The 12,988-nt window shown below is 40.7% G+C and overlaps 1 protein-coding gene across 1 annotated transcript in view; it reads right to left on the bottom strand.

Annotated features, from left to right (window-relative positions):
- Positions 1-3,690: 3,690 nt before the first annotated feature.
- Positions 3,691-12,988, bottom strand: part of CSE1L (chromosome segregation 1 like) — a 35,038-nt gene continuing 25,740 nt past the window's right edge. Inside the window, exons 16-25 of the mRNA XM_005900444.3 lie at positions 11,795-11,898; positions 10,008-10,105; positions 8,657-8,807; positions 8,303-8,511; positions 7,832-7,929; positions 7,644-7,729; positions 7,018-7,099; positions 5,633-5,779; positions 4,583-4,814; positions 3,691-3,909 (exon numbers count right to left, since the gene is read on the bottom strand). Coding sequence (XP_005900506.1) covers positions 3,820-3,909; positions 4,583-4,814; positions 5,633-5,779; positions 7,018-7,099; positions 7,644-7,729; positions 7,832-7,929; positions 8,303-8,511; positions 8,657-8,807; positions 10,008-10,105; positions 11,795-11,898 — 1,297 coding nt within the window. The 3' untranslated portion in view covers positions 3,691-3,819. The remainder of the gene's footprint in view (positions 3,910-4,582; positions 4,815-5,632; positions 5,780-7,017; positions 7,100-7,643; positions 7,730-7,831; positions 7,930-8,302; positions 8,512-8,656; positions 8,808-10,007; positions 10,106-11,794; positions 11,899-12,988) is intronic.

The raw sequence follows: 12,988 nt of genomic DNA on the forward strand, positions 1-12,988 counted from the left end.
ATGGATGTAACCCGCCAGGCTCCTCTGTCCATGGGATTCTCCAGGCAAGGAGTGGGTTGCCACGTCCCTTCCAGGGTGTCTTCCCAACCCAGGGATCATGCGTCACCTGTGTCTCCTGCATTGGCATGTGAGTTCTTTACCACCAGCACCGCCTGGGAAGCCTTGTTTCTAACTTCCGTGAAGCCACGGGTTTCAGTCCCAGTGCCAGCCAGCTGTGTGGCCTCTCAGACCAAAGCCTCACACCTGCTTCTCAAGTTTCCATGAAGACACTGGATGAAGGAGGCACAACTGGAACTCCCGCAAGAGCCAGTCAGTTGTATAAAGAACATCTCAGAGAAGAGTGGAAAGGATTCCATGTAACCCTCAGAATGAAGAAGGCTAATAAAAACCCATCAGGATCCAAGTATATCACAAGATAAAATGGGGCATGGCTTGCTCTGAGCAACTCATGGAATATGAAGGAAAAATAATCCATTTGACCTTGACTCTAAGAATGGCCTCTTTTGAGGGAAAACAAACACTGGACCTTGGGAGGAAAAAACAATCTCTACACACTGCCAAGTCCAGTTCTGAACACTATTTATACCATTATAATAGTTCACTTACTGATTATCCATTTTTACCTTTTAAAAGAGCCCTACAGACGAAGCACAGAAAAGGGCTACTGCACAGGATGAAATGCGAGCTGCTGTTAACGGTGTGAAAACGAAGTCAGAGGTGGAGGGTAGGGAGACATCAATCCAGAGGACAGTACAGAGATGAAGGCCACAGCTGATGGGGACGAGAGTTAGGACTACTAGAGAGAGAGGAGAACTACAAAGTGTAGGCTGGAAGTAGTGGTGTGAGCTAAGTTCTTATCTGTCACAGCAGGGAAGGATGAGGCCTTATGGTTGATAATTAAACTGTAAAGATTTAAGAATTACAGGCAGTGTGAGTTGAAAGGTGTTGCCTCTGGGAGGGCAGAAACGCACCGCTCAGCTACATCTTAGTCGCTCAGTTGTGTCCGACTCTTTGCGACCCCGGACTGTAGCCCGCTAGGCTCCTCTGTCCATGGGATTCTCCAGGCAAGAATCCTGGGGTGGGCTGCCATGCCCTCCAGTGGATCTTCCCAACCCAGGTCTCCCACACTGCAGGCAGATTCTTTACCAGCTGAGCTAGACGCCCTATTTATTAGACTTTTACCACATGCAGCTAATATTCTGACTGAATGCCAGATTTGTTGTGCCCCACAAATAATGAAGTAATGCCCAGTGCGGGTAGGGACGTGTGACAGAAACTGGCACAACCTTTCCCACAGGATAACTGGCCCAATAATTCCACCTTCAGGAAAAAAAGAGATGAAGATTGACCTAAAAGGTTGTCTACTTCAAGATTTATAAAATAAAAACTCTACATACCTAACAATGATTGTATAATTTGGGACTGATATATCCAAATGATAAAACTACAACCACTGAAAATTTTATTTGCCAAGTAAATGTTTTAAATGGTAAAAGGTTTTTCTAAAAAGCATATAAAATTTTATTTGCAGAATGATCTAAACTTTGCTTAGAAAGAGAATAAAAATGCTTGAAGTTAGGAATATGAATGATTTTTAATTGTTAAAATATTTTCCTGTATTTGCTACAAGGAAAACATTTATAAAAGAGAAAGATACAGTCAGACAGCAGGGAGACTCAATGGGTCCAGCAGGAGACTCTTAATGAAGGACTCTGCAGTGACAATGGCCGCCGTGTCTAGAACCATCCTGAGAGAGGGCCTTGCCTGGGCCAGGAAGCCCCGTCTTCCCGTCTACGGGGCTGCTGTGCAGGCAAACACCGCCTCCCAGGCATGTCCACACCCCGGCCTAAACAACTCAACCAACAGCTTTGTACTGATTTGTCCTCCAGAGGTTCTCCTAAGTACTTCAGTGTTTTGTTAAAACCATCCTGACGGTAAGTAGTGGTATTCTCCTTTTTCAGAAGAGGAAATAGAACCGTGGAGGTCAAGGCCTCAGTGGCAGACATGTGATTTAAACCCAGGTTGGCCTGATCCCAAAGTATGAACCCAGCTCGTCATACACACAGAGAGCTGGCCCCACCGAGGAACAGTCACTGAGAAGTCTTGAAAACACACCATAGCAACTCCAGCCTCCCATCTTTAAACTCTTTATAAGATAGATACAAAAACTGTCTTGGATGCAGTAGGAAATCTCAATTTTAAACATTAAAACAAAATTTAACAAAATATTCATGAATTATGCTAGAGTAAAAGAATGCAAGTAACCAGCCTTCCTGTTCAGAAACTATTTTAAGAGGTGCAGTTACAAAGTGAAATGGTTTCTCATTCGTTTTAACCGAAAAAGGAAAAAATTCAGAACTCGAACTCAGAAGACTGATGAGGATGCTAAGCCCAGGGTCCTCCAGAACAGTGGCCTGCCTGCCCCCCTCAGCTGTTACCCAGCAGCTTTAGCAAGCTCAGGACCAGAGCTCCGCCGAGTGCCAAAGCAGCACCAACTGTTTGCCATTCCAGACGTTTCACCCGTATCAGATCATGTTCATAGTTCAAAAACATCTCAGTGCTATCTCAATATTCATCTGCCAGTGACGACTTAAGCCACATAGTAAATATGATTTAATGCTCCCATTACTATTCAAATCAAAAATAATTACTAGGTTGGTAGGTATGAGTACACTAGAGTAAACTGGAATCTCTCAAGCAACACAGCAAAACCAACATGAAGAAAATAAAGCATTCAAGTCAGGTGGGAAAAAAACACCACATAATCTGTACAGACATATCTGTACAGAATCAGATTTCGGTCTCACTGCACTAAACAGACAATCCCCACATCCTCTGTAAAAACTGCACCTCCCCACGTCGATAGTCTGATTCTTTATCCTCTAAAGACAGAGGCCACGGAACCCTGGACTCTGCCAAGGAGGAGCCGGGCTGGCAGCCTTTGCCAAGATGGATGCCATGGTTCAAAAAGTTCCAAGGAGCCTGTGATCTGCAGAGAAGACACTGTAACGGGCAAACGCCTGCACCAGCTAAAGCAGTCCCACCAGCCTTGTGAAGCCAGGCTAAGCATTTCTTCCCAATTCAGAGGAAACCATTTCCCACAGTTCACGGTGCCACCCAGGACCTGGGCTAACTGAAAGTTCTAACACACAAGCCGCAAACCTGCAGTGATGGTTCCCTTTCCCTTCTTAAAAAAAGACTAGGTAATCTGAATTGGAATTGTTTAGAAATTAGGATTTTATGGAGTCCAGGAGAGGAAAAACTTAAATTCTTCATTATAAAAATAGCAGCACCAAAAACCTGTCCTTAAGATGTTCTTAGATACATATTTTAGGGCTTTTTCTTTTTTATTGCTCATTACAGATTTAAAACTATGAAATGTGCATTTCTTGGCAAGTTACACAAGTGATTTCTTTGCTTATTCACATTTCCAGTAAAAGCTTAAGGAAACGGACAAAACCACAAAGGACAGGACAAACACGAACGGCAGCAGCCTCGAAACAAAAGGACTTGGTAACAGAAAAAATGTCTCCACAGTCAGTGTCCGTCAAAACTTTAGAATTGCCAAAACAGTGCAAATGCTCCAATCAATGTCATACACTAAGCTAGTAGTAATACTTGTCTTTGTAGCTGCAAACTGAAAAAGTCACTCACTTATATTTATGATCACACAAACTAATCTGCTCAAGGTTCAGCTTAAAACAACATTTAATAGACAAGTTCAAAACGAACACCTTTTGTTTTAATGCAGCTGTGCTCAGATGTCTACATGATGTCCTCAGAAACCATTCTGGACTAAGACAATTCAAAAAAGGCAGTTCAAAGCAGCGTCACACTAGCCGCCTGAAGGTACCCCTGGAGATACTGGAGCGCTTCTGCATTGAGGCTGGTGCTCACCATTGAGGGGACCTACAGATGGGAAACAGATGACAGGTCTAAAACGTGGGCCCACAGGAATTACTGTTCTATTGTTCAGTGTGGTAGTGGTGTTATGGTTGCTTAAATCATGTCCCGTTGGTTACCGAAACCTAATGAAGTACTCATGGTGAATACATGATGCCTAAGGCTTGCTCTCCAATTACTTAGTAAAGGTCTGTAATAAATATAAGTATTTATTACAGTTTCTAAGTTATGTTCTAAATTTTCCATAATAAAACAATCAAAAATATAGATTTTCTGACAAAATTTCTAAGACTGTTTCTGGCTAATGCAATATAAAGCCATTATTATTAGATTTACTCTATGGTTCGTTATTTCTGAATATGTTGCACTTAAAAACATTAATACCTCCATTTTAAAAATGGCAGGATTATTTCATTCTGGGAAATAAATACATTTCTAGTCAAGGGTTTTATCCTCCATTTTGTCTTTACTCCTAAAGTTACTTGAACATCATCATAAAGGAAAAAAAGAGTCTTATCACTTAAAGAGACCTTGAATGCAACTGCCTGAGGGTGACTGTGCTGAGCAAGGAAGACAGGCACCAGAGCAGCTACCCTCAGCGCTGTCCCATGGGGGCCTGGGAACCAATCAGAGTGATTCAGAGAAGACTAGAGTTCTCCGAGGTAACAGAGACACGTACCCTTCCTGGACAGGCAGTGGACAGCTTGTGCAGTGACTGAGCCAGGTGGATTTTGGGGTTGTTCACCATCTGACCAACAGGGTCGTGCTCCTTTTTCCCAGCAAATGCCAACTGTGAGAAGGCAGTCTGGTATCCTGGGGTATCTTCTATATCAATAAAATGTTCTTCGTCAGGAATGGTATCATCCTCGGGTAACTCGAATAGGCCAATCAGAGACTGTAATAAAGGAGTCCTGGATTGGAAAATGACAAGATTTAAGTAAGCTCTTAGAAGATTTAAATTATTAATAAAGGAGCAATGTCTTCAGAGACACAAAACTATAGACGCGTGGTCTCAGGAGGAGGAAGGGATCCTTGAGATTAAGATGGACACCAGTGATTTTGTCTAACTGGAAAGCATTCTTCAATTCTTTGGGCCACAGCATGCTGATGTCCTTTGCCCAGAACTCTGTGCTGGCTGTGTGACCCAGGCTACTTAGGAGGCCATGTGTGTGAAGTCAAATTGAGAGTCAATGGTTTTAAGTTAGAAGAAATAAGCTTCCAGTTGTCAGATCATGACTGAAACCGTAAGGGAGAAGCAAGAGGTCAAGAAAGCTAGGTCGTCATGGAGGCCAACATCAAGCACACACGTAGGATCTTCTGCCTACTCAGTGCCTCCTTCTAAAGACTCAGGCCAGTTTAATGGAGTGACTGTGTGGACCGGCACTCTCAGCAGTCTCTCTAAGGGGTCCATGAATCCCCCACGAACTTCCCTGCTGGTCCAGTGGTTACAACTGTGCGCTTCCACTGCAGGGGGCACAATTTTGATCACTGGTTGGAACTAGGATCTTACACGCTGCTAAGCATGGCCAAAAGAAATAAAAATAATCAGGAAACAAAATCTTTCTAGGCCCCGAAGAATCCACAAGTCATGTCTTGGATTTGATGGTAGCTACAGAGGAGGCTAAGGTCAAAACCCATTCTCTTGGCCCCCAAGAGAATAAGCTTGGTTAATTTTGCCATCACAGGGGAAGGAAACTAATTTCCCCAAACTCCAGAATGGAGTACTTACCACAGTTTGGTGTACTCTGTGTCCATCATTGGGGGACATTCTGTTAGTAATTTGGTTATCCCAACAGCACAAATCTTTTTCTCTACATTTCCAGATACTTTCTGAATTTCAGGAATAATGATTTTTTCCAAAACCATTCCAAACATTCTGTTAATTAAATCAAAATAAATTCACTCAATATTTAATTACAGTAGTCTAAATTATTTACACTCAGTGACTCCTTAGGAATATAATAAAATACCAAAAAAGGCTGCTAATTTTGGTCAACAGAAAGAGACCTAAAAAATCAAACCGCCACTCTGACCAACTGTCACCATCTTTTGTGAATACTCCACCTTAAGCCATGCTCAAGGAAATTCTTTAGAGCCATTTTTTGGTCTTGCATGTTTTTTTTTAATTACTCAAGAAATCTTTAAAAAACTAACAATCAGAGCACAGATAAGCAAGAAGAAAAAAGAATCACTATCACCTCACCATCCAGCAATGACCAGTTTTAACATTTTTGGATTATAAACTTTCCAACTTTCTATGCTTACATAACTCTCAGTATGTGAATGTTAAAGGCTGTCTTTTAAAAAAATGATTTGGCTAATCAATACTGTTGCAAACATCCTGGAATTAAAGTTTTCCATACTTCTACATGGTATAAATTCTTAAGTTTATATATATACTCCTGTTATTAAGAATTTATCTTATTAAATTCTTTGAAGTGGAAATGGTAAATAACAAGGCACGTGGACATTCTGATCTCTGGACAAGTGCGTATTTTTTGCTCTGTGGAAAGACCATGCTAATTTAGGCGCCATGAGCACTGAGTCAAACTGCTCCTTTCTTCATGACTTCCTATAGCTAGAAAACATTTTCTGGTACTTCTCAGGTTAATTCATTTTTCACATTTGAATCAGGAATTATTTTTGATTTACTACAGATATCTATAAAGTTTTTCTCCAAGAAGTTATTCTCTATCATTACTTTACTGCCTTCCTTCCCTAGTAAATGGGTAATGCTGCTTAACTGTATTCTTAATGCATATACACTAAGTCAAGAGCAAAATTTCACTGATCCAAACTATTCTCACTTGAAAAACCACTGTTGGCCTTAACAGAGGGAGGCTCCTGGAGACACGTCAGACATCTAACACAACACAGAGCCCTGGCTGTAAAGAGTACAGCGGGTAGGGGCAGGGACCTTTAGGAATTAGAAAAATGTTTGCAGGTATTTTCTTCTTTACAGCCCAACCACCGCCCCCCACCCAAGAATATTTTGGAAACCACAAAGATACTATCACTGCATCAAGAACTATACAGTCATCTATAAAACAGAGACTGAGAGGTCAGATGTTTTGTTTTTAAAAACAGGATGATAAATAATAAAAGCAGACTTACTTTGGTTGTATACCATCGAATATTTCCTGCAGTGCCAGCGCCCCGTATTTTATACAGTACAAATTAATAAAGACTAAGAAACCTGTCGAAAGGAGATGCAGAGTATCAATATAGAGGACTGCATTGAATAAGCAATTTAGTCAAAGTCTGACAAATAGTTTGGCATCAATACTGGCCTTCCCCCCCAATACTGGCCTTTTAATACAACTTAGCATTAGTTGCTCAGTCATGTCTGACTCTGTGCGACCCCATGGACTGTAGCCCACCAGGCTCCTCTGTCCATGGATTTCCCAGGCAAGAATACTGCTGTGGGTTGCCATTTCCTTTTTCAGGGGATCTTCCTGATCAAGGCATCGAACCCACACCTCCTGCATTTGCAGGTGGATTCTTTACTATCTGAGCCACCAGGGACAAAAGGTTTACATATGGTCTCTCTCTGATTTCTATTTCTTTATGATTTTTCTATTAAAAATATTTTGATATTTAAACTTAGAAACTAACCTTTGGAGCATAGTATATTGAAAATGATTTCGTTTAGAGAACAGAACCGTCTTAAAATATTTTATATATAAAATTTATAAATGATTAAAAAATTTCTCTAGGAAAACTTAAATGACTTTACTTACTCTTGATAAACTTTGTTGTTTTGGAATTCTGAAGTCTTTGGAATAGAAGAATGAAGATTTGCTTTCTGTATTGGTCAACTGACTCACTAAAGAATTGAAGAAAAAAGCAACAAAATAAATCCAGCATTTTTCTGAGTCCTGAACAGAATCCTCAATTAAACGTACAATGAAGCTGTATTCATACTCACGGGGGCATGTGCTCTATTATACTATTTAGAAGATAAAAACCTTGGTGGTCGTTGGCTTTGGATGCAATCAGCTTCTGGAAGACACCTAGTAACCCAGGCTACAACAAATTAGATTAAATAATAATTAGTTAAAGAGGCAAGGATTAATTTTTCTAAAAGTAAAACAGGTGATCTGTTTTAGAAAAGAGTGCATGTTGTAATTATCTAAATAGCATTTTCTCCGTCTGTCTGTTGAAGTATAGAGGGGGAAAAAATCCCAAATAATAAGCCCGCAATGTTAAGTTTCTACCAAAGAGATAAATAACTAAAGGATACCTAGTTCTAACAAAATGTATGTTAACATTTTCTACTAATGAATTCCCCTTAGAGTACGTTCATTTTAAGAAATTTTTAAAAAATTAAAAAGAATCTGCCATCTCTAGTTTCCCAGTTATCTTAAAAATTAGTTATATCAAAATAAATCTGACTCACAATTTTGTCAGCTGCAGCACTTGCTATTGTATTTGAACCTCGTTCTAAGAATGCCTGGAGAAGCCTCACTAGAGCAGGAATATTTCCTGTTCTTTCCCAAAGCACTGGCTGAAGGAGATGAGGAAATAAGGCCATGTAGGATGACGGGATGTCATTTTTGTGTGTTTCCAGAAGCAAAGACATCACTTGAAAGACATACGGAATAAATTCTGTTGATAGAAGTAAAAACAGAGCTTTCAGCTTCAGAATTAATGGCTCTGACACAAAAGACACATATCTCTTAGGCAGATTGCATTTTATAATCACTTGAATAATTTTTAATCAACCAGAAAGAAAATAACTTTCTTCACTTACCTTGTACATCATTTTGTAAAATTTCAGTAAACACCAGAAACAAAGCCTCCTCAAAATTTACAACAGCAGCAGGGTTAGACTTGCAAGTTATTCTTATGGATAAACATATTGCCTCAAACATATAGTGATTAAAGTGAGGTTTGCTTGGGTTCTGAAATTTAAAAAAAAAAGAAAAAGCTTATGTCTAATAATCTAATTCACTACCTAAAATACATTTAACCTTACTGAAAACACTATTAAGAAAAAAACACCAATTATACGAAAAAGCCTAGATGTTAAAATTTTATAGTGACTTGAAAATTCAGAACATGAAATAGTAATACTAATGCCAGTTTGGACTTTATTTTTAATGGGCAAATGTCTACTTATGAAAAACACTTCAGAGGCACCGGAAGGTGACTGCACGAACCTCAGTTCCCAGTGTTTATAAGGAGCTTTTTCACGCCTGAGTGCTCCCCCAGAGCCGTCACTGTAATAGTGATGGAGGAGACGGACAGGGACGTGCGGGGCCCGACCCTGCCTCTGGCCTGGTGTGGGACCTCAGGCAAATCTTAACCTCTGCAGGCCTCAGTATGCCTACACCTGCAGTAGCTATCCTTCAAACCAGCGTTTTTCAATTTTCTCTTTCAACCACAATCCTTTGAAGGGTGCCATACAAAGTTGATGAACTGAAGATGAGCGTGTATCACAGGGCCAGGTCAAAGTGGAGAGACCTTACGTCTCTTTTCTTTCAATTCCCCCAAACCCAAGTAGGCCCTAGAGGCTTACCCAGGATTCAGTGGAAAAATAATCACTATTCTCAAAGTCTCCCTTATACTTCCTATGACTTTTAATAGAATAATTAACAATAACACAAGAATTTTATTGGCTTTAAACCAATTTTTCTTTTCTAAAACTTGGTATTTATATTTAAATACAGATCAAAATATCTGTAACATTTTTGACCAAAGAAGGAGTAAACTTTATTTTTGAGGAAATGAGTCAGAAAGAAGAGACACAAAAGGACATTAATCTGAATAGCCTCTTTTGTGTCCATTTGGGGCAAAGCCCACTTCTTCCATCTAAGATTATTTCAGATTGTTTGTACTTTCTCAATTCTCTTCAATGAACACGTTACTTTTTAAAGTGAGAATAAAACATTTTAAAGTTTCCGAGCTTACACTTAAAGGTGACTGCTGCCATGTCTCCAATCTATGTCACCCCACACTTTCAGAATCATATATTAACTGCTGGTCAGGAAGAATTCATACATCTTTCCCTGTCCGACTGATTGCCAAGGAGTTCTGAGGCTCAAACAGTTTGAAGCATTTAGGTTAAAAAGCAACCGCACTTTCAAAACTGGCTCTGTTACCTTACTAACAGCTAATAGCTTCTGTGTGAGCTGAGTGATGAGAGTAGGGATGTAGGGGATTATGGCTTCCTGTAGGAGGGAAAAACTTCTCATGATAGCTGTAAAATATAAGAGCAGAAATAAACAGTTTAGTTAAACCTCAGAATAACACTTGTTAGGGGGAGAAAAAAGTCTTTTGATTCATAAAATAAAATTTTAAGACTCTGAAACAACCCTCAGATAGCTCTCTACATTTAAAAATAATCTAAAATTTCCCTTCCTTTTAAAATGCGACAACAAAATGTATTTATGTTATTTCCAGAAGGCTTAAGGGACTGTAAGAAACACGGAAGTGACTACAGGGGCAGGTAGAGAGGAGGCGAGTGAAACAGGAGGTGGACACGGAGCAGCAGTGGGGAGGGAGCTCCCTCCATCAGCAATCAGGGCCGTGGGATTTTACCCGCAGTCTACTGGAAATATCACAGCCCACCACAAGCTGAAACATAAGGCCACCTGCCCATCTTCCCACAAGAGAGAGACTAGGAGCCTGAGAAAAATCCAGAAATACACATCAAGAGATAGAGGGTCCATGTTGTGAAATTAACTGTTCATTAACAGACACCCAAAACACACCGGGCATCGGAGATAAACACATTATTAGGCTAAAACCACACGGTGGCTCTTCCTACGCAAATGGAACAGACGTTACTGAGTAGAGCATCCATGATATGCCAGGCGCACGGAACAGAAAGCTATGCTCTTTCCTCCTAAACTTGGCTGTGATGCCCAAGGCTCATCCTCCAAGTAGCTAAGTGCTCCCTATCCTGCAGCTCAGCTTAGATACCACTTGCTAGAAAGCTGAGGTTACAGGATGGATCAGCGTCCCTCCACTGGGCTGGCAGAGAATCCCTGCATTCACTCATGCAACAGTCTTTACTGGGAAGCTGCTACATACTACATACACGCTCCTGCACACCCTAGGAACACAGCAATGAAGGCCACAGACCAGTCAGCTGCCTCAAAAAAATGGACATTAAACAACAGTAGTTACACATCACTGTAGGGAGAAATACAGTGCTGAAAACACAAATACACCTAGATACACACTTACAAACAGAAACACATGCACACACACCCACCCATCCACCTAAGGGTTCTGACCAACCAAGCCAGAGGCACTGGGAACAGTTTCTTCGAAAAGCATTTCCTGCTGCTGCTGCTCAATCGCTTCAGTCCTGTCTGACTCTGTGCGATCCTATGGACAGGAGCCCACCAGGCTCCTCTGTCCACGGGATTCCCTAGGCAAGAATACTGGAGTGGGTTGCCATTTCCTTCTCGAGAACATTTCCTATGTGTCATATAAACTGTGCTGGACTCTTGGAATGTCCCAGAACTGTTACTAAGACACTCCCCTAACACAGCACAGATGCCTACAGCTAGCTGCCTGCTTCCTCGGCAGTGCTGTCTATGAAGGCAGATCTGTGTGGGGTCCATTAGACACACCCAGGTTTCACACCCAGACCTAGCAGAGCATGCTGTCAATAAATGTAGTCCCAGCTCATCTCTGCCCTCGAGAATGTCAGTCAAGGAAAAGAAAAAAAGAGTTTGATACCTTTTAATAAGAGGAGTTCTGTATCAAGTTAGGGTAAACCTTTCTCCGAAAACACTGTTAACAGTAGTATTTTTCACTTAAAAATATCTAAACCTATCAAATTCTCAATATAACCTGAACTACAACTCAGTGTTGACCACCCCTGAAGTCTACGAGATTAGATACTTAGAGTCTGTATACCAGGGAAATGGCCTACCTTTCATAATATATTCATTTTCTGAAGAGCCAGGAAGTGTGAGAGCTTTGAAAAGGTTTGTTAGCAGAATCTCAACAAACGGTGCGATTTCTGCAGCTGTAAAACTATAGATGAAAAAACAGCTTTCAGTCACCACCAACTCTTGACGGTCACTCTGGAATACCCTTGGCAACTACGGAATCACACTTCTTGGCATAAAGCGAGCCATCTCCCACCACAGACAACTGGAACACAACTTAGGAAAAGGTTTCTTTTATATATGCTCAAGTTAAGTTCCTAAGAAGGCATGTCTGAGACCAAACACAATTAAACAAACCCCAAACAAGGCAAACCCGACACTGTCTAAACTGCTGAGGCCATAACTAGTTTACATTTGTCAACGCTGAGAATGGAACTTGGACTCTCAATCATCCAGCTTTCCAGGGGGTGGAGCAAGTTCAGAACTCTTTTCTGCATAAATTCTGAGCCTGAAGACAGTACTGTCTTAACTTACCTCGAAGGATAACCTTTTAACCCTTAACTAGCCACTGAGTATATCTGGAATTCAAGTTCTTGATGAAGAAAAGAACCCAGAATGCTTTCCATCTCAGTTCTCAAGAAATAACACTGTTAAAGAAAGGCCTGAAAGGCACGCAGACCATCCAATCCCCTCTTCTTTTTATCCTTGTAATAGGCCTCAAGAGCCACTACCTTGAACCCCAGAGAATTACTTTCACTCAGCTGTCTCTTGTCTCAGCACTAAGTAAGATGACAAGAACAGCCAGGTCTAAGGGGTACTACACAGTATTCCCTTAATCAAGGTCTACTTCTGAGATGCCTTCTGAGAAACCATTTTAATTTTAATCTCATAGACATTATGGACATTTTAACTCACCACGTTTCTCTCTTTGCCTTGGCTGCTAGAGGATTCCACATAAAACTCCTGACTTTCTTTACTATACAGGATCCTCTGACAAACCTCTCTTTATTAACGTCACACCTCAGTTATTTTCCTTTGCTCCAATTGCCTCCACTTAACTTTACTGTCGTAACACAGCTACTCTGGCATGCAGTCTCAAATCCTTTCGGAATGAGACACAGTATAAATGAGTGAAATATTCACATTTATTTTTCTAACTTCTAATGAAATTATGAATACACTGAGCTATCTCTAACCAGTACTGATGGTCTACACCCCAAGATGAAAAAATACAC

Source organism: Bos mutus, chromosome 13 (assembly GCF_027580195.1).
Source record: "Bos mutus isolate GX-2022 chromosome 13, NWIPB_WYAK_1.1, whole genome shotgun sequence".
Taxonomy (NCBI): Eukaryota; Metazoa; Chordata; class Mammalia; order Artiodactyla; family Bovidae; genus Bos; species Bos mutus.